At 57.1% G+C, this 20,352-nt stretch overlaps 2 protein-coding genes and 1 long non-coding RNA gene across 5 annotated transcripts; 1 reads left to right on the top strand and 2 right to left on the bottom strand.

The window, feature by feature from the left end:
• Positions 1-37: 37 nt before the first annotated feature.
• RAVER1 (ribonucleoprotein, PTB binding 1) lies at positions 38-13,242 on the bottom strand. Of its 2 annotated transcripts, XM_036903226.2 has the most exons (14): positions 13,014-13,242; positions 11,379-11,445; positions 8,742-9,211; positions 5,653-5,844; positions 5,249-5,378; positions 4,842-4,936; positions 4,016-4,103; positions 3,566-3,777; positions 3,376-3,469; positions 3,176-3,300; positions 2,479-2,553; positions 1,951-2,088; positions 1,494-1,577; positions 38-1,405 (listed from the first exon to the last, which is right to left on the bottom strand). In XM_036903226.2, the coding sequence occupies exons 1-14, from the start codon at positions 13,230-13,232 to the stop codon at positions 1,259-1,261; spliced, it is 2,136 nt and encodes a 711-aa protein (XP_036759121.1). In that variant the 5' UTR covers positions 13,233-13,242; the 3' UTR covers positions 38-1,258. The 2 variants fall into 2 exon arrangements, with proteins under 2 accessions (XP_036759121.1, XP_036759114.1); XM_036903219.2 differs by having other exon boundaries at positions 3,176-3,469.
• Positions 13,243-13,464: 222 nt separating this feature from the next.
• ICAM3 (intercellular adhesion molecule 3) lies at positions 13,465-19,658 on the bottom strand. Of its 2 annotated transcripts, XM_036903252.2 has the most exons (7): positions 19,106-19,647; positions 18,225-18,491; positions 15,324-15,629; positions 14,703-14,984; positions 14,192-14,446; positions 13,835-14,083; positions 13,465-13,747 (listed from the first exon to the last, which is right to left on the bottom strand). In XM_036903252.2, exons 1-7 carry the CDS (start codon positions 19,185-19,187, stop codon positions 13,554-13,556), a joined length of 1,635 nt encoding a protein of 544 aa, XP_036759147.2. In that variant the 5' UTR covers positions 19,188-19,647; the 3' UTR covers positions 13,465-13,553. The 2 variants fall into 2 exon arrangements, with proteins under 2 accessions (XP_036759147.2, XP_036759154.2); XM_036903259.2 differs by lacking the exon at positions 13,835-14,083 and having other exon boundaries at positions 19,106-19,658.
• LOC118921498 (uncharacterized) lies at positions 13,632-18,218 on the top strand. Its single transcript, XR_005028352.2, has 3 exons — positions 13,632-13,766; positions 16,061-16,142; positions 16,675-18,218. It is a non-coding gene; the product is annotated as an uncharacterized LOC118921498 (long non-coding RNA).
• Positions 19,659-20,352: the final 694 nt, after the last annotated feature.

The following is a 20,352-nucleotide window of genomic DNA, read 5'->3' as shown; positions in this document are numbered from 1 at the left end:
ACCCAGGCCATCTGTCCCAAGAACCAGGCAGCTCTGCTTTCTTTAAAACCATTTACTTAACAAACTTTAATTCAGCAAAGGTCTGTGTGAGAAGGTTGGGGAGAGGACACCCCCCTGGAGTGAATATGGACCCCCACCAGAGTCAGGGAAGGGAAGCTGGTGGCTCAGCCGGCCAGGGGCAGGGCCTAGGGTCAGCTCAGGCTAACAGGTCCTGCTGGTGCACAGGGGCAGAACTTCCTGCATGAGGTTGATGGATTCTGGCGCTGGACCAAAGGGAGGCCAGGAAGCCAGCTCCGGAAGACATGGCTGGGGGGATGGAGAAGTGGTGCTTATATTCAACACTGCAGGGAGAGAGCAGAGGCTCGGTGAGATGCACAATGCCCAACTCCCAGAACACTGGGACAGCAGGGGGACTGGTCTAAGCCAGCAGAGAAAGCGTGTCTCTGCACCTAGACCTGGGCAGGGTGATGGTGGGTTGGTTTGCCAAGACCAAGCTTTGGCCTTCTGCTGTCACCAGGGTGGGGACCCTGGGTGAAGGGCCCATTAATCCCCAAGCCAGAGCCATTTGGTCCTGAGTCAAGCTTCCAGAGCTCGGCATCTGAGAGGCTCTGGCCAGTGGGGCCTGGCTGTAAGGCATCAGGAAGTGAGGGGATTATGGCAGGGAGCCAGGGACCCGGAGCTGGAGTACAGGCCAGGGTGGGCAGGCAGGGGCAAGGGACAGCCATGCCTGCAGCAGACATGGGATGACAGGAGTTGGGCCATTTCAACCCAAAAAGTGTGGAATGGAGGCCCAGATATACTGGACCTTGGAATCAGAGCTGGGGGTCATCCTGGATCGTTTAAAAAATAATAAAAATTAGAAAAGGGAACAAGTCAATTGTCAAAGTTAAAAAAGGGGGACAGTCTCTGATCTTCACGGGAGGTTAAGGAAACCTCGAAGGCACTCCAAAGGCCAGGATACAGGAGTGAGGAGGCAGGAGAGGGCTCCTACAGACGGACACAGGTGAGGGGAGAAAGAGCAGGCTGGGCCCTTCTCTTAAGGCTGCAGGGTTTCCATGCCGCCGGGAGCAACTAAGAGGAGCAGAGTGGCCCCCCCGATGCCCCACACTCCTTGGGCTCCTGGGGCTCCGGCTGGTTGGTCAGCAAAGTCTTTCAGATTTTTCTATTACCAAAAGGGGAAAAAACACAAAAACACAAAACACCAGAACACCCAAAAGCAATTTGGTGCAGGCCCTTGAGCATCTCTGGCACTGGCCCCTTAGAAAATCCTCTTGCGCTTTAGGTAGGAATCTGCATAGTGGCCACCAAGGCCCTGGGAGTGCTGGCCCACGTAGCTGCCTTCTGGGCTGGGTTCGGGTGAGGGCAGCAGGTGGGCAAAGCTGCGTTTCTGGCCACCCAGTGGGGTCTGGAGACAGAGGGGAAGGGGCAGCAGGTCAGGGGCCACCCAGGGGCCACTGCTCCCAGCCCAGCATGTCCCCACCCCCTGCCCATACCTTTAGCAGGTGGCTGTGGCCGTTGGGTCCAGGGCCGAGGCCCAGGAGCCCTTCTCCGGAGCCCAGGGGAGAGGAGCCAACCACCTGGGGGAAAGGAAAGGAAGATAGGATGGGAGAGGAAGCAGCCTGAGCAAAGGTGAGGGGTTTCAGGTTCAAACCCTGCCTCTGCCACTCCAGATTACTTGAGGAAGATTACTTCCTTTCTCTAAGCCTCGGTTTCTTCATCTGTCAACTGGGGCTAATACCACCCACACCCTGGGTTGCTGGGAGGGGGAGAGAAGAGGTGGGAAGGCTGTGTGGTAAGTACTAGGTGTGACACCCCAGCGTGGAGAGGATGGTGTTTCAGCTCAGCCCTGAGCAAAGCCGACCCCTGCCAGCACCCCAGACTTGGCCTAGGCATGCAGGGTCGCAGAGGCTCTCCCTGGGCACCCATCCTTGGCCTGTGGGAGCTCCTCACCTTAAGGTGGCTCTGCTTGAGGCCAGCCTGGAGGCCGCTGGTGAAGTAGGAAGTGGGCGAGCCTGAATAGAAGTGGGAGAGGGGCCCACCGCTGCCCCCACCACTCCGTTCACCAAAGCCACTGGGTGGGGGTGACATCTGCAGAGAGGGAGCTGGCTGAGCGAGGCCGACGACTGTGGCACCCACCCCTTTTGTAGACCTCCCCAAACGACTCCAAGGTTTGTCGTGTGACCAGCTTTGGTCAACAGGACAGCACAGCATGACGATGCCAACAGGGGTGCCTGCCATCCCAGGAGAGGCCCCCTCACCAGCCTACTGACCACCAGACATATGAGTTAGGCTGTTGGGGACCACTGAGCCCCAGCTGTGCAGCGAGGTAACTGCAGAGAACTGCCCACCCACCACTCCGAAGAATGCGGAGAAATAGTAAAACGTGTGCTGTTCTAATCCACAAAGTGGTAGGACTGCTTGTTATGTAGCAAAAGCTAGCGATGCACCCAGGTGGTGAGGCAGCCGGGAGGCCCTTACTCTGTGCCGGCTGGGTCCGTGAGGCCCAAGGGCTGGCTCCCGTGAGTGGGAGAGGAGCCGCTGAGGTCCCATGTCCTGAAGGAAAGGGGAGAAGCACACTGCATCGGGGTCTGCACCAACCTAGCTGAACCCCACAGCACAGCCGTCATCAAGGAAGCTGGGGGCTCTAGTAGAGGGCCAACTTGGCCTGTGAGTGGGGCAGCCAGCATGAGTGCCCAGCCCCCGGAGACGCCTGCTATGAAGGAGGGCGGCCCCAGCAGGGCCAGGTGTTTGGAGTTTTCAGGGTCGGCTGGGCATGTGGACTGTGTGAGCTCTGGCAGTTTTCATACGTTTTTTTTTTTTCTTTCTTCTTTTTTTAATCCCAGTGTGGGCCAAACACAACACAGGCGGCCTGCTGGCAACTGGTCTACAACATGATTGGGACAGAGACTGAGACAGGAATCACAGAGGGGAGAGAACAGACAGAAGCAGGGTGAGAAAGTCCAGGACTGGGGGATGGACAGACAGGAGGCAGGGTCTGCTGTGCAGAGACATGAGACCTAAGGGCAAGGACCATGTCCAGCATGTTCCCCTGTGTCCCTAGAGCTCAGCCTGACAGTACTAGAGAAGTATGGTTTGGAAATTATTTGCTCTCTGGGACAAGGGCGACAGCAGGTGGCCCTCAGTAGGCCTGACCACAGGGCAGCCATGTACTCACCGAGGGGAAATCGAAGCCATAGCTGTCGGGCAGCCCTGGTTCGGGGGGCAGACGGGTGCTGGCGAGGGGGCTGAGCAGGCGGGACTTGAGCTGGAAGGCTCTGCTGCCACCACCACCTCCAGGGGCTGGGGGGTCAGGCAGGGGGCCCTCAGCTGGGCGACGGCTTCTCCCGGAGCCTCCCCAGCCCCGGACCTCCTTACCCGCCAGGTTGCTGGCTGGGAGCAGGCTGTGCAGGTTCAGGTAGGGATTCAGGGGTATCCGGAAGTCCTTGGGGGGCTCCCCCAGCAGCGATACCTGTGGCAGAAGGGCCAGATTTGAGAGGGCCCCTGCTAAGGGAGACTGCGCAGGGCAGGAGGCTGGAATGGTGCTGGGTACAGGGCGGGGCCTTACCCCAGTGGGTGTTGGCAGAGGCCCACTGTCCTTCTGGAGGCCTCTGAGGCTGGGGCCCCGGAGCCCCACAGGGGCAGGGGGTGGAGTGAGCCGGGCGGCTGGGGGACCCAGGCCCATGGCTTCCCGGTCACCACCAGAGGGGCCAAGCAATGGCGGCAGCAGGGGTGGTGGCTTCCCTCGTGGGGGAGGCAGCTCCGGGGGCAGACCCCCGCCTACAGAGAGAAGGTGGGCTTCAGCAGCCTGGCCATAGGACCCTCCTCCTGAGACCCTAGAGCTTCTGCTTGGAGGCGGTGCCAACTGACAGACAAGGACACTGAGACCCAGAAATGAGGTCATTTGCCCAAGGCCATGCAGCTAGGAGTCTCCCAGGCTCAGTGAGGGAAGGGGCTTGGGCAGGGTTAGAAGAGGAGGCCCACAGATGTGGGGACAGCTGCGGTCTGTGTCTGTTACCTGCAGACAGCTCCCCAAGGAGGGGGTTGGCGGGCTGGGCCCCAGGCTGGAGGGTGCCCAGAGGAGAGTCTCCCAGGATCCCAGGCTTCTGGAGACAGAGCACAGTTAGCTGGAGATGGGGGCGGTGTAGCCTGGGCAGCAGACAGGCGTCACCCAGTCACAGTGGTCCCAGTGCCCAGCACAGCCAGTCCCAAGCAGACATGACCAAGGGCCTCCTGGGTGCCAGGAAGGCCCTAAGGAGACCAGGGGAACACAGGCCATACACTCCACGTGTCAGGGCCTGTCATCGCCATGCTGCCAGTCACTGTGAAACAGACACACGGTGACAGTCATTCTTAGGCACACTGCACTGTCCCACACACACACTGCAGCACTGATGGTAGACACAGTGTGTGACAGCCATGCATAGATTCAGTCACTCGTGGCCACACAAAGACCCAAGCCCACAATTCTGTCAGTCTCCATCAGACACAGCCAGGCCACTGACTTGCCCCAGTGAACCACACCAGCCAGGGCAAAGCGTGTGTCTTTGTGTCGCATGTTTACACTGTGCGTGTGCTTCAGTTGTCCGTGTGTATGTGTTGGCAGGGTGGTGAGAGGCCACTCTACTCCCCCATGAGGCCTGGACTTTCACCCCCAGACTGAGTTACTTCCTGAGTCCTAAGCACCTGGGACAAGACAGGCTCAGGACTGAGTCCCAGGGACATGGCCAGGTAACCCAGCTGGTGGCGAGCCCCTGGCAGGCGTGACTGGGGTTTGGGATGGACATTCAAGGGGGTGTGGAGGTGGGTGATGAGAGAGCCTGGGGGCCCGCAGGCAGCCTTACCTTCTGACTCTGGGTCTGCAGGGCGAGCTGCAGCAGCGCCGTGGACAAGGCGGGCCCACTGAGCAGCGGCATGGCTGGGGGGGCGCCCAGCAGGCCTGGGGGAAGACCCACCAAATGGGCGGTACACCCTGGATGGAAGCCTCTTCCCCAGTAAGCACAGCCCTGGCCTGCAGCTCCCAGAAGGCAAGTGACATGCCTGAAGGAAGGGCTGGGCAGGGGAGTCTGCCCCAGCAAGGAATGACTCCTCCTTCTACCCCCCCTTCGCTGCAGGCTGCTCTGCTCCAGTGCGAGGGACTCCAGGCACCAGCTCCCTCTGGCTACTGCCACTCTCATCCTGGCCCCTGTCCGTGGGCACATTACTTAGAGTTAAGATGGGAAAACAGTCTTGGGGAGGTGCCTGGTCTTACCTTGCTTGCCCCCTGCATTGCTGTGGAGCAGAGGGTTGAGCAGCAGCTGGAGAGAGGCAGAAGGCCCCAGGTTGTTGAGCAGCTGCAGGATGTTAGGTTCAGGCAGGAGTCCTTTGCCCCGATTGAGCGCCTGGGGAAAGGAACGGGGTGGCTCAGAGCCCCGCCCAGCCCTAGTGATGGGGCCTCGCCCCTCCCACTCACCCCCAGCAGGAGACCTCTGCCTCAGTTCAGGGCCTGAGAAGTGGACTGGGGCAGCTCAGAGCTTCCCCACCACCACCCAGCAGGGATGGGGCCTTGTCCCTCCTGCCCACGGGTGCCCATCAGGGGCCCTGACGTTTGGAGGGATGAGAGTCTGATCCCCGGCTCCCCCACCCCCCAGGGCATCCTTCGGGGCGCGCACTCACGGTGGCCTGGGCGGCGATGAGCGCAGCTAGCATGCTGCGGCCAGGGGGCCCTGGGGCGCAGAAGGAGACACGCAGGTGGCTGCCCCCCAGGGCCAGGCCATCTGCCTGCTGCTGCGCCTCTTCTGCCATGGCCGCTGTCTCGTACTCTAGCACGGCGAAGCCTTTCAGCTGCCCATCCTGGCCATACGCCAGCTGTGGTGGGGGGAAGAGGCAGACATGAGCACACAGCGGGGCGTGACCACCCTCACACGAAGTGACCACAGCGACCAAACTTGGGTCCTTATCATGACAGTGCCACCCAAGAGGGTGGATTCCAAGCCTGGTAAGTCCTGAGCCCCGTTCAGATGTTAGCTTCTGGAATCTTCCCCATGGCCCTGGGAGGCTCCTTCCTACCCACTTTACAGAGGGGGCAATTGTGGCTCAGAGAGGTTAGCACACTGAAGGTCACACAGCTGGTGGGAGGGTGGAGCTCTTGAGCAGTCCATGGTCCAGTTCAGGTGAGGCTCCGTGGCCAAGTGAGCCTGCCCAATTCAGGGGAACAAACCTCTTGGTGTTCAGGGCATTGTGGGCGCCAGCACAGCAGATAGATGCTGGCATTGTGGGCACATGCTGTCCCAGGCAAGCTGGGCCCTGTGTGCCACAGGCCAAGTGCCACAAGTGTGGTTTTCACTGCATCCCAGGGCCAGGTGCTGTCAGCACGGCCAGTCTGCAAACGAGGAAACAGGCTCAGAGAGGGCAGACCCTTGTCCAGGCCACAGAGCTGAAGCTGGGATCAGACAAGGCCAGGCTGATGCCCTTAAGGACAGTGGCCACCCTGGCATGGCAATATGTGTTGCAAGAGCCAGTGGCATCTTCTTGGTCCCGAATGACACACTGCATGGTTTGGGACCAACCTGACATCTGTTGGTAGGGGACAGCACAGGGTCCATCTGATGGAATCTGGCACAGCCACAAAAGAAGTGAGAAAGCTCTCATGTCTGAACACAGAAAGATGCCCAAATGAACTAAATGGAAAAACCAAACCAAAGCAGCCCGGGCCGTATCAGGTGAGGAGAGGGAGGACACAGGGACACACACACACACGTCTGAAATGCGTAATAAAACCTGCGGGAAGGAGATGACAAAGGTGCAGGCAAAGGTGCCGGGGGGCCAGAGGGAGCCCTCACGGCTGACCCTGCTGGACATGTCCCATTTCAGAACAGGGCAGGGCTGCCCATTCACAGAAGTAAATAAAGCAAAAGTGAACAAAAAACGCTTGTATAACACCTGAGGTCTTGTGGCAGCTTTGTACCCGTCTATAGCATTCAAATATTTCTAACAACTCTATAATAAAATAAAGCAAATCAGCTATATAAACTGCTTGCAAATAACTGGCAAAGCATGCTGGAGGGGTCACTATGAGATTTCCATGACGTTCTTGTCCTGTGTTGAAAATAAATGCTCCCCACAAGGACAACAAACGCCATGCTTGTCATCCGGCCTTCTGGGAAGGTGGGCCCTGGGGTCGGCGGCTCCCAGCCCTCCTCTGACCAACAGGCCAATCCCTGGGCCTCAGCGCTCTCAGCTGTAAGAGTGCCGGCCTGGACCCACCTGCAAGACTGTAGGGATTCAGTAAGATGCTCAGCAGGGGTGCACAGCAGCAGGGGAGGCTCCTGGCCTGGGCGCCCACTGGGTGCCCAGGCAGGGTGAGCTCTGGCTGTTGGCCCACCTCCAGTGAGCATGTCACTTTCACTTCTGGAAGGCTTGCGGGCAAGGCCTGCAGGCACACCTCCCAACACGCCCCTCACAGATGCCTAGACAGGGCAAAAGGCAACCAAGGCTGCACAGCTACTCAGCTGGGAGACTGAGGATGAAACCTCAACCTGCCTGACTTGAGACAGTTCTCCGGGATGCCCAGTGTTAAGTGGTCACAGTAACCCAACCACAAAGCACTGCCAGCCCACATCACGATGGGAAGGTGGAGGCCAAGAGACAACCTGGAACGGGTCACGGCCCTGCTGTGCTCAGTCTCCACACAAGATGATGTGACCACCAGACTAAGGCATCTGTGTGCTATGCCCTACCAAGGCCTGGCCCCCGCAGGCAGCAGCATGAATGCATGTGAAGTGATCAGGAGAGGGGTTCCCCAGGCCCCAGCACCCCAACCACATGAGGGGAGTGGGACCCACTCAAGGCCCCAGCATGGAGTCTGACCCCACACGGGCCTCCTCCTCCAGGCTGACCTGGGGCTCTTGAGCCAGGCTATGGCCTCTGACCCTGGCTCTATGACCCTGGACATGTCACTTGCCTTTTCTGCCTCAGTGTTCCCGCCTAAAACTGGTGATACCACTGGCCTCTCTGGCCTGTCTGAGGATGAAAGATGGCAGGTAACATGCTCGGAACCCAGTGAATGCTCCAAGAACATCCGCTGCCTTGGGGGCTTGCAGGCAAGACCAGAGATCTGGGGGACCTCTGAGAACTGGGACTGGCCTATTATCACCCCCCGAGCCTGTTATGGGGACAGGCACACACAGAAGTGCCTGACAAATGACTTAAATGAACAAGGGACTGTTTTGTCGACCCAGTGCATGCCTTCGGAATCCCTTCTTATGGAGGGGGAAACCAAAGCTCAGGGAGCCAGTGACTTGCCTGGGGCCACAGAGCAGGGACGGGATCCGGCCACACCCGACTTCTTGACCTCAAGGCTTATATGGAGCGTGGGCTCCACTGGAGTAGCTTCCTCGACACTTGAGGTCCAGTACGTGCTCAGCAAAATACGATGTGTGCAGGGGTGAGGGGTGGGCAAGTCTTGCCACCAACACCTAGTGGCAGCCTCGTTTGCACTTTACGGGGAAACAGAGGCCAGGGGTGTTAAGCGAGTCACTGGAGGGTGTGCGGGACTCTAAGCCCCAGCCATTTGGCTCCTAGCTGGGCTGTCACCCACTGTTCCACATGGCCTCTCCAACAAGAACCCCATTCAAAAAGGCGCCGCTGCAGCTTTACTGCAGAGACCAAGAGACTAGGGAGCCAGGTGGCTCCAAAGGGCCCCTCTGGGGTGCTCTGGCCTGGCTTCTGCACCCCCAGGCCCCTGCCCCAGGCACAGGGCTCACCTGGCAGAAGGTAGGTGTGTGGACAGCTGAGAGCGCCTGGTGCAGGGCATCCACGTCATTGAAGCCAGCTGGCAGGCGGTCGACACAGAGGCAGTGGGAGTGGAGCAGGGCAGGCGTCAGCTGCCCGGCGTCTGTCCAATGAACGTAGAGGGTGCGTGGGCCCAGCGGCTTGCCCAGCAGGTCCGACTTGGCGCGGGCGGCCGAGTCCTTCTTCATGTACTCGGCAAAGCCGTAGCCCTTGGAGTGGCCGGTGCGCTCACTGTAGACCAGGAAGCAGCGCTCCAAGCTGCCGAAGGGCCGCACCAGCTCCTCGAACTGCTGCTGCGTCAGGCTCGGGGGCAGGTTGGCCACACACAGCAGGGCGTCTGTGGGCTGCAGCTGCACCGACAGCTCGCGGTCCCGCAGGCGGCTCTGGTGGAAGGTGCTAATGGCTGCCTCGGCCTGCTCCCCATTCAACAGGGTCACAAAGGCTGCGGCAAGACAGGGCGTGGGGTCAAGGGGGGCTGCCCCCCCACGCCTTAAACCTCGTGTGACTCTGGCATACCAAACAACCAGGAGAGCTCATCCACTAGCCGATTGGAACAGCTGCCAGCCTTGAGCAACTCCGGCAGCAGATGCCACCTGCTTCCCACCCTCACCCCGTTCACCCTCCGTGCACCCGGCTTGGCCCTGAGGACTACGTGGGGAACCCTAGTGACACAGAGGGTAATGGTTAAGTATGTGGTCCCTGAGCTGGTTTTCAGCTCCAGCCTCTGAGAGGCTTTGGGATTTCAGTGTCCTCATATGTCAAATGGAAATAACTTACTCCTGACAACCACCATTTTGCCACAAGGAAATGGGACCACAGCCGTGGCCCCCTGCCCAAATGGAGGAGCCTGGACTTGAACCTGCCCTAGTGCCCCACTCTGTACTCTGCACCCTTTCCTCACCACCTGTCCAGACCAGCAGCCCCTCTCATATCTGAGGCCCTGCCTGGCCCCGCCTGGTTTGCTCTCCACCCAGTAGCCACAGGGACCTTTTCGAAAGGACCATCAGATTGTGCCACACCCTTGCCCAGGGGCTTCCCCCTGCAGGGACCAGTGGAGCCTGCACGGCCTTGCTGACCTCCTTCCCATCTCTTGCCACTACTTTCTGGACCCCGCCAGGTGTGCTCGGCCTCAGGCCTCTGCACCTGCTTTTCCCTGAGCCGTGGAACACTGACCTACACCTTTTCACCTGGTTAACCCTGACCCCCGTTTAATGTGCCTGTAAACATCATGTCCCCCAGGAAGAAGCCTCTGACCGTTCCTGTGTCAGACCCCAGCTCTGTACGCCTAGTGTCCTTGAGTTTCTGGTCCCATGACCATTTCACCTTCATGTGTGCAGCTGTTTGAATAACATCCTCCTCCCCAGACTAGACTATCTGTTTGCTCCACAGCTGTGTTGCCAGCACTTAGCACAAAGTAAGTGCTCACTAAACATTTGCTGGAAGACCATATGAAAGAAAGTGTCATTTAACCTCTGGATCCTCAATGCCTGGAACGTACACACACTAGGAGCTCAGCAAGTAGTTTTGGCCTGTTGCCCATATCACTGTTTCCTAAGCACCTACTAGGTGCTAGGCACCCACAGCTTTTTAGGTATTTTAATGTATTTCACTTCATGGCCAACCCAAGCAGGTCATGCCTACCTTGCTGGTGAGAAACAGAAGCTCAGGAAGGCAAACTTGCCTAGGGCCACATAGTGAGGATGGCCCAGGACTTGAACCCAGGTCCTTTGCCTCCAGGGCCCAAGATCCTAACCACTACCCTTACTTAGCCTGTCAGGTAAGTCTCAAGGGGTCGCCTGATCTCAGCTCCTTCTCACCCATGTTACTGATTGTAAGCAAAGGCCCTGGAGGGTTTAAGGCTGGCATAATGCCTAGCAGGCAAAGACTCCCACTCAAAACTTCCCACACATGGGGGTTGGGGGAACAAGGCTAATAAGGCCCGTCCCTATTCTCATGGAGCTGACCACTCAGGCAGGAAGCAAGTGGGTGAGTCAGCAACAACAGCCCAGGGTGGGGGAAGTGCTCAGAGCTCTGATGGCACCTGGTGGAAGAGGGAACAGCTCAGAACCTGGAGATGGCAAGGCTAGGGCACATCCTCGCAAGGTAGTGCCAGGAGGAACATCACAGGTTTTGAGAACGAGTAGGGTTAGAACCAGGTTTGATCAGATTTGCAATCAGATTGGAGCTGGCTGCCTGGGGGAGGGCAAGCAGGGTCATAAAATCATGTAGGCAGAGAGGTGAGAGGGAGGCTGCCATTTCAGCAGAGACAGAGAGGGCATGGACCAGATGGAGGCCAAGGGAGTGGTGGGGCACCAATTGTTCTGGACAGCTTGAAGGTGAAGACCAGACAGGCCTGGGTGATTGGCTGGCTAGGGGGTGTGGTGTGTGCGGGGGGTGGGGAGCCCAATGTCCAGGTATCTGGCTAGGCAGTCCAGAGGAGGATGGGCACCCAGGATGAGGGACAGATGTGGGCAACAGTCTGTCCTACAGTGGCCTACAGGACAATGTTAGGCCCCAAGTTCAGGAGAGGAAACGCTGGACTACAGCCCTCCTAGCTTCAGGAACTGTCACCTCCTCCTGCTGCTAGCTCACGCCACAGCCCCACAAACCTGTCCCTTTGTATTTGTCCACAAAACAGTACTTGAGCTCATAGTCGCTGAGCAGATCGTGCACTTCCTGTGGAGACAGAAGCCAAAAGACAGGGAGTCACCAGCAGCTGAAGGGAGCAACCAGGTGCCACCTTCATATGGACCAGCTGTCAGGCAGGTCAATCATCATCCCCATTTTACAACTGAGGAAACTGAAGCTCAGGACAGGTACTTGCCTAGGCCACTGTGGCTGCACTTGGCAGTCCTTGGATGCCAGCTAGCTGCAGGCCTCATGCTTTCAACCAATACAATGCTTATCAAGTCAAGTGGGTCTGAGTTCAAGGCTCAGCTCTGCTGTGCGCCCTTAGGGAAGTCATTTAACCTGTCTGAGCCTCAGTTGGCAAGACTGACTCCTACCAACAATCCAACAAATTAGGTATTAACAAAACTGTTTTGTAGATAAGGAAGTTGAAGCTCAGAGACGTGAGAGAACCTGTCATGTCAGCGCAGCGGTGGGAATGGCACCCAGGGGTACCTGACTGGGGATCCTGTGGACTTAAAAGGCCCACACTATGTGCCTCCCGATTCCCTGCTACTGACAGGGCTGGCCTTCTTGCAAGCCAGCTTCGGGATGAGGCTCGGGGACCCATTTGTGCCACACACACTGTGCAGCCAAGCAGGAGAGACAACGTGCTCCCAGCTGAGAAATGGAAGGACTAGGAGGAGGGGTAGCTCTAGAAACAAACCACAACACTTAGTGGAGTCTGCCCCAGGTCTGTCCCCAAGATATGCCCCTCCCAACACTCCTGAGACCCCACCAGTCACATGCCCACCTACAACCGAAGAGGCTCAGTGGCAGATGGGCTGGTGGGCTAGGGAGCAGGGATTCTCAGCAGCAGGAAGAAACTATTCCACCCTGCCTCCCTGTGGAAGGGCAGGGCAAGCTAGATGCAACCTCCCCGGTCCAAAGAACACCGGGAAGCCCTGCCCCATGTAGGCCCCAAGAGAAGGGCACCCCTTGCCAGAAGATCAGGCAGGGGGGTGGGTTTGTCCACAGAACAATGGTCCCTTTTCTGGAAGGTCTGTGGGCAGGAGACGCCATTTTTCCAAATTAATCCTGGAGCTTTGAGGGAAGAAAGACCCCCAAGAGCTGCTACAACTTCCCCATCTACCTCGCAGAAGAGTTAGTAATATTAAACGCGTGCTATGGAAAGGTATACTCTAGCCAACCCTCACAACTTCTGGATATGAGGTCCCACCATCCCATGGTAGAGGGGGTGGGGAAAAACAATTAAAGCAGGGAGCCACTGGAGACCCTATTTCCACAGTCCCAATCTAGCTGCTCAGTCACAATCCCTCAACGTAGCCAAAGCTGCCCACCCCCTTCCATACCCCGCCCCCTTTCAATCACTTGGGTCTTATCCAAGCCTGTGGTCACCCCTTGCAACGTCTTCCCTCAGTCCAAAGTTGGTTTCTTCCTCCATTGCCGGGCGCCCACATTTCGCTCTTGGTCTCTCCCGATCCTGCGTGGATCCCTCGGTTGGACTGTCCCGCCGACACCCCCCCGCGCACGCCAACCTTGGTGTCGCCCGCTTCCCCCGCGCACGCGCACGGTGGTATTTCCCGCCACGCTCCCTCACCGCCCCCCCACCATACCTGGTTGGTCACGTCCCCCGGGAGGCCCCGGATCAGAATCTTGCGGCGGTTACGGAACTGACGCTCGGTGTGTCCCAGTCGTTTCCGGATCTCCTCTGGGTCTAGCAGCGGCAGCTCTTCCTCGGGCGCCCGGCGCTCGGTGGCATCATCAGCTTCAACTTCGGCCCCAGCCTCCGGACTCAGCGGGGGCCGGTGAGGAACGGACACATCGGCCGCCATCTTGGGAAACCCGGCGCCTTCTGGGACCAGCGAGCCGGGGCGGAGCGGCATAGAGCGGCAACAAGGACTCGTTCGCCGATTCGCCGGGAGAAGCCCCTCCTCCTCCTCAAGACACCCTCAGCCTATTGGCTAAGGCGCAGCCCGCCTCTCAGAGTTCGAGCAGAGTCTGGGCGCCACAGGTTCCGCCAGAGATGTCACTTGACCGTCGCGCCGTAGGAATTAAGCCACAGACTCCGGATTTCGACGGCTTTATTGATGTGTAACTCGGACATACAGCGAAACCCCTGTCCTTGTCAGCCTAGTGTCCTGGCGGCCTTAGGCTCAGGATGGCTCCTCCCCCACCTCCTCGTTTGGCTGTTTCGACGTGAGAGGCAACCAGGTGCTCCCCTGATTCACATGGTAGCTGTCACTCCGCTTCTTCATCCCGAAGACGTACGCTAAGGCCGCAAAGATCATCACCAGGCCCAGGATCACTAACACCCCCATGCCTATGCTCACGGCGATGGGATTCCGATCTGTTCAGAAAAACAAGGAGTAAGTACACGTGCCCTGGCCCCTCCCTAGGCTTGCCGGTCTAGACCCGTGGCCCTGCCTCGGCTCACCCTGAACGTTCATCACCACAGTCAGACTGTACTCGCCCAGTGAGCTGTTCGCCCGGCAACTGTAGGTACCATTATGTTTTAACTTGACAAAGAATGGGGTCCCAACGGGCACCTTGACCGTGGAGCCTTCCTTCAGACACTGCAGCTGAGGGTCCGGGTTGCCCCGGGCCTGGCACTGCAGGACATGAGTAGTCTTCTCTTGCCATGTCACACTCTGGGGACATTTGGTTCGGTCAATCTTGGGACCGTCTGTGGGACCGCCAAAATAATCAGACACACCCAAGGCATAATGGTAGAGGAGTCAAGTCTTCTTAAACCAGAGGATCAAGAGATTAAAGGTCAGAATGAACTACTCACAAAGAACACGCAATTGGACGCTCCTGTTCCTGTGAAAGATCCCCCCATCCACTCGAAGAGTGGCATTGCAGAAGAAGCTGCGCCTGTCGTCCTCCTCGGTGGCATTTAGCTGAAGCTGGGCGAGCTGCCCCGGGCCCGCGGACGAAATTCCGTCTAGTGTGACCTGGACTTGAGCTCCAGCCGCGCAAGTCACAGTCACTGTGGTCCCCTCGGGGGCGGTGGGCTCACTCAGGTTCAGGATGGGCCCTAGGAAGCCTGAATGCAGGGCATTGTCTGGGATCTTGCTGACCACGTCCCTCATGTGGTCAAGCCCTGCCCTTCGCCCACCTCTTTCTCTTCGGGGTATCCAGGCCACGCCTCTCTCTGCGGCCCTCGCCCAACCCGGGTCACTCAAGCTGTACAGTTCAGGTTACTTAGCCCCCGCCCATGTCAAAGTCCTCCCACTCTGGCGATCCAGGCCCTGCCCCTTCATCTAGCCCCCCGGGACCCGTTTGGCCCCGCCCCCTCTTACTATAGATGGTAACGTTCTTCCGGGTTTCCCGGCTGTCGCCTCCCAGGGTCACGTTGCAGACAATCTGCCGGGTGCCCTCTTGCTCCGCACTCGCTGTGGCTGTGGCTGTGGCCGTGAGATTGTCCCCGTGGCTCTCGACTGTGGCATTCAACATTTGGTCTCCCAGAGCCACCTGGACCTGGGCCTCAGAGGCTGGGAACAGCCCGGTGAGAATGCAGTCAACGGACCACGAGGTTTCCACCTCCAACAACGGGGAGACATCGAGGAGCGGCATGGTCAGGGCTGGGGAGAACGGTGGGCGTGAGCAGGAGGTGGTCTCACACAACCGTAGACGCCCTTTTCCCCATGACACACACACACACACCTCCGACCCAGGGTCCTTCTTTCCCAGAATGTCTTGCGACTTGGGTCACTCCTTTACCAGGACACACCCACACAGCCTTTTCAAAAGTTCCCTCAGCCCCGAGCCTGAGGTCTGAGGCCGCCTCGCCCAATGGCCAAGGGCATGCCTTCCCAGAAGCCCTTGGAACCCGGCCACCCCATTCTCAGGAGCCTCTTGACCAAAGGGCACAACTATTTTGGCTCAGCTCTTCTGCCACCGTCTGCAGTCCCTCCCCTCACCGAATGTTTGGAGCTGCCTGGGGGCCGAACTGTTCAGGAACAGCCCCAACCCTCGGGGTCGCAGGTCCAGTTCCGTGCGGCACGAGAAACTGGCGCCGTGGTCGTCTCTGCCCGCCCGCACCATGGCCGTGACCTCGGCGGGCTCCCCCACCGCCGGCTGCCGGCTCAGCTCCTCCTCCCCGCGGAGCAGCACCACCGTGAGGTTTGTCCGGGGCGCCCCGCCCTCCACCCGGCAGCGCAGGGTGAAGTTCTCACCCACCGGCTGCCACTCGGGCAGGGGGGCCAGCTCCACGCGCTCCGGGACCCCTGCGGTGGGGATAGAGAGAGGAGAATAGCACTTATCAGCCAGCCCTGCAACCCCCACGTCAGGGAGAGGAGAGGTGGCCCAGGGAAGAACTGTGAACTTTTTGAGTTGTTAAATCTAGAAGACTTAGAAGAACGTCAGTGCCAAGTGTTTGCTGTTATCAGTATCATGGTTATTATTTCCTGTTTTGTCAGACACCTTGCCAGCCACTGAAATAAAAGTCAGATTTTCTGTTCTCGAGGACTCACAGAACCTCCTCTGTTTCCAAGAACTCGTGTTTTTTTTTTAGGAAAAAAAAAAAGGGAACAAACGTTTATGATTATGATTGCTAATTAACAGTGCTCATAAAAGTTCCTGTTGAGTGACTTTCCAGATGTTACCCTTCATTCACACAGCAACCAAGTGAAATCTCTATTACTTTTCCCTTTTACAGATGGAGGAACTGAGAGCCAGGGTAGGGAGGTGATCTGCCCCAAGGACACATAGCCAGGAAGGGGCAGAACCCAGCTTAGAAGGTGGGTCTCTCAAATTCCAGACACATCTGTCTACCTGCCTCCAAGGTTTAGGGACTCCCTTGGCCTCTCCTCCCAGCTTCTGGACTGGATTCGGGCCTTGGCCCCTCCCAGAGCTTGGTCTGGCTCCTCCCAATCAGCCCTAGGCACTCAAGGCTGTCACTGCCACCTGCCTGGGGAAGTCGTGGCAGGCAGGGGAACATGTACCCCCAGGCCGGGTCATCTCTGGGTTACTCCATAGTGCCATCTGCAGGCACACTACCAAACCCTGGGCCTCCTTGGGAGGCATCTTACTCACCCTGGACAAATCGAATGTGTATCTGTCTGTCACATGGAGGCCCACAGACTCGTTGCCATGAAAAATATTTAACATCTTACTACAGGTATCCGCCCACTTTTCGAAAGTTCAAGTTACACCACTTGGCTTTTATGAAAGACCTACATTAGAACCTGTTTTCGCTACGCAAAAAAACCCGGAAGAGAATTTTCACTTTTACAAAAGAAAGCAAAAAAGCCTTCTGCCTTGTTGTTGCAGCGAGCCCTCATAGAGGTGGCAGGCGCCCCAGCAGTGAGATGGTGCCGCCAAACTCCTTCAGGAACTACAGTCAGCACCTCAGCACCAAGCTGCCAGAGCCCTGAGCTGTGTCATCTGGGTTTTCTCTCGATTTATGTTGTGCATCTGTTAACAAGCTGTGTCCTAAGGTGTGAGAAAAGCCTAAGAGATGTCATTTTTAGGTCTTAGAATACTAAAACATTTTTCCATATAAATTATTGGTAATTGCCTCTTTGGCTTTGCATCATTTTGGCTTTGAAAGGTTTGGTAGGAACACTGTACTTGCAGAGTGAGATGGAAACCTGTAATATACAATTTTAGAAACTTTAACAAGGAGGCCTCCACTGCAACCTTGGGTACCATTAGTCAGGGATCATGGTATGCTGGAAAATGCTGGTAGTGCTTGGGCTTGGGGGACTTGGTGGGGGGCATACTGACAGGGAGCATTTGCCAATTTCTGTGGTGTAAATACTTCCGCAATGGCTGATTTCAAGCCACCCAGCGTGACACAGAATTACGTAGAGATGAGCTCAGTCGGTTCTTGTGAGCCAGAATCAACAGGCTCCTGAAGAGCACTGGACAGAGGCATCTCAGACACAGAGACAGGGACGCACCTGCAGATGTACCCATTATACAGAAATACAGAAACAAACATACTGACACAGACATACACATACACAGCTACACAGATACCCAGACAGACACAGATACACAGCTATGGATACTGACACACACATGGGCATATGTTCACAAGTATTCACACACAGACATACAAACATACACAGGCACACGGGTAATAACACAAATACATATGCTCATGGACACAGGTACATGTACACTACACTTATCTGTGAAGGCTTCACAAGATGTATATTCTAGTTTTCTGTGGTCTTTTAAATGCAGAGAAAGTCTGAAAAGATCCGTAGGAAACTGGTGACAGGGTACGGGGTCTTTGGAGGAAGACCTCTCCTGTTAAGTGGCAAGGACTTAGGGGTCACAGCTCCTCTGCTAATGGCCTGTGAACCTTGACAAGAAGCTTTACCCCAGTGAGCTCTGGTTTTCCTGTCTGAAATGAGGCTCACAAGTACACCTCCCCACCCTGGGGCTTTGGTAAGCATTGAATGGGCACCTAGTGTCAACATGCAAACCAGCAACCACTGAAGCCAGTGCTAAGTAAATGGAGATTTGACATTTACATGTGTTTATACTTTTTGATTTTGGAACCATGTGAGTTCCCTAGCATAAAAAGAAAAGGAACAAATAAAAAACATTAAATGTCATTTAAAAAATGCTTCTTGGGACCCAAATAGGTTGATTGCACAGCTGCTGCTCTGGCATACGGTTGAGATGCATCTCCCTGTCTTTCTGACTCTGTCCACCTGCACGTGTGCACACACACATCCAGGGCCAACCTCTGGGACAGAGCCCTGGTCCATTCCTGCAGACTCAGGGCCACCTGCTGCCGCATGCCACTGGTCACCTACCCTCTCCACTGCCCGAGGCTAGCCCCACCTCCAGGCACATCTACTCACCGTACACTGTGATACTTGATGAACCTGTAACTTGGGAGCCGTTGCAGTAGCCAGAGCAGAGGACCTGGCTGTCACCAGTCACGCCACTGAGCTGGAAGGCTGTCCAGCCCATGCCATTGCCCACCGGTTTCTTGATTAGGGATGTCTCCAGGGTGAGAAGTTCAGCATGGGGACAATTTGTAGTGCAGTTGACCAAAAGGGACCCTCCAGCAGGCACCACCGGGTCCTGGGGCTCCACCCGCAGAGGGAATTGCTGCCCTTGGGCACCTGTGGGAACAGAATGATGCTCCACTGGTAGTTCTGGTGTCCCCCCACCCCAGGCTGCAAGCCCCAGCATTCAACAGCTCCTGCTGAGATAAAATGGTCCCTTGCCTTCATGTTGCTTCAGTCTTGTGGGGAAGACAGATGATGGATCAAGAACTGGGGAGAGGTCAGTGGGAGGCCAGGGGATGCCCTGATCCAGCCTGTAGAAGGAAGGAACTCAGGGAAAGCTTCCTGGAGGAGGGGACAGCTATGGCCAGTTTTGAAGGGTAAGCAGGAGTCAGCCAAGTGAGAAGAAACAGTGATCCTGGCAGAGGAGAGAACATAGGCAGAGGTCAAGGGTCCAGATAGAGCAGGGAGTGTGTGTGGGTATGTGTTCGCGTGCACGAATTTTGGTGGGAAGCAAGTCACAGGCAGTACTGGGCCTCAAAGAGCCCTGAAGGCTGAGTTAAAGAGTCACAACTTCCTCTCGAGGACACTGGTGAGCCCGCACTACCTCCCCCCATCAAATGAGTTTAAGGAAATCTTGCGGCAGCCAGGACAGCAGGGCCTGGGGAGCTTTGCTTTCTCCAGGTCCCCATCCTCTACCAGTTGCCCAACTCCAGCCCTCCCCAGCTCACCTGGGGGCAGCAGACAGCAGACCAGAAGCAGGGAGATGAGCGAAGTCTGGCAGGCCCCAGGCAGCAGCCCCGAGGGCACCATGGTGGCCAGCCTGCAGGAGGAAGCTGCTTTAACGAGGTGCCACGCAGTAGGGAGCAGGCAGGGCCACCCGGGGAACGGAAGTGCAGTCACAGCAGCTAAGATTGCAGAAGTCCAGAGGCTGCACCTTGCCTAGACGTGGGGAGGGGCAGGGGGCGGATGGACACTCTGTGGCCACGGGGGTCCAGAGCCGGGGTCCAATGAGGTGGAGAGCACCTGTGAGTCTCCACCAGGCCAGAACTGTTACCCGGCGCTGGCCCCCAAATGAACCCACAGGAAATACTAACACAATCGGCTTCCTTTGTTCTCAGCACTGGGAAGCCTGCGGGTGCGGTGCAGGGGGATGAGACACCTCCTTCCTGTTGCACTGAAGTGAAGGGGGGTGTTCTCTTCCCAGAGAGGAAGTTAATGGGGGACCTCCAGGCGCTGTGCTTCCTCAAGGTGATAAGGTAACGTTTCAGGGCAACATTTTGAGGGGACAAGGCAGGGACTTCTAGGCAAGGTCTCAAGGAGTTAGTAGGAGATCTCAACGTTCCTGGGTAAATAAGACTTTTGGGCTTGATCACGAGGGACGGTTAAGCTGAGGGAAGACATGACAGGGAACAGAGCCCACATTTGTTGGGCACTTATGGGCCTGGATCTGGGTTGATCTCCTGAGTGGCTTCTGTAGGGCCCTTTACCTTTGAAGATCTTGGGGATCCCCCACACCCTGTTTGGGGAGAGCCGGATCTTCATCCACTACCTGTTGTCTGTCACAGATGCTACTTGTAACTGGCCCTTTCCCAATCTCATGCCCCTGCCCCTTCCTCCAGGAAGGTTTACACCCCAAAACTTCTCTTGAACTGGGGGGGTCAGGTGGGCACTCTCCACCTTCATCCGCTCCCTCTCTCAGGCTTCTGGCCTGCTCCCTGTGCGTCTGACCTCAGCTGCAGAGAGGGACTTTGTTGAGGGCTGTGATTTCAGCTAGCATCCCTCCACTCTCCTCAACCCCAGGCCATGCGCCCCCCTTCACCTGGCGCACCCCCTCCCTCCAATCAGGCCTCTGCCCTGCTGCCCTGCCCCTGCCACTCCTTACCACACACAATCCTGAGAGAGAAACCAAAACCCGAATCAAGTTTATTTGTAAACAATACAGGCCTTCCCTGCTTTTCGAGAACGTTCACATTGA

The sequence above is a fragment of the Manis pentadactyla genome, chromosome 12, assembly GCF_030020395.1.
Source record: "Manis pentadactyla isolate mManPen7 chromosome 12, mManPen7.hap1, whole genome shotgun sequence".
Taxonomy (NCBI): domain Eukaryota; kingdom Metazoa; phylum Chordata; class Mammalia; order Pholidota; family Manidae; genus Manis; species Manis pentadactyla.
Note: the sequence above shows the minus strand (reverse complement) of the source record. Positions and strands in the feature narration are given on the sequence as shown.

Bases quoted from the DNA above. Each gene is read 5' to 3' on its own strand.
- ICAM3 (XM_036903252.2), bottom strand. From the start codon at position 19,187: ATGGTGCCCTCGGGGCTGCTGCCTGGGGCCTGCCAGACTTCGCTCATC. The intron at 15,630-18,224 runs GTGAGTAGATGT...TCCCCACCGCAG, and splicing joins ATCAAGTATCACAGTGTACG to GGGTCCCGGAGCGCGTGGAG. The intron at 14,084-14,191 runs GTGAGTAGTTCA...GCGGTCCCACAG, and splicing joins CGTCCAATTGCGTGTTCTTT to ACGGTCCCAAGATTGACCGA.
- RAVER1 (XM_036903219.2), bottom strand. From the start codon at position 13,232: ATGGCGGCCGATGTGTCCGTTCCTCACCGGCCCCCGCTGAGTCCGGAG. The intron at 5,845-8,741 runs GTGAGCCCTGTG...CCCCCACCACAG, and splicing joins ACACACCTACCTTCTGCCAG to CTGGCGTATGGCCAGGATGG. The intron at 3,470-3,565 runs GTAAGGCCCCGC...CTTCTGCCACAG, and splicing joins CTCTGCCAACACCCACTGGG to GTATCGCTGCTGGGGGAGCC.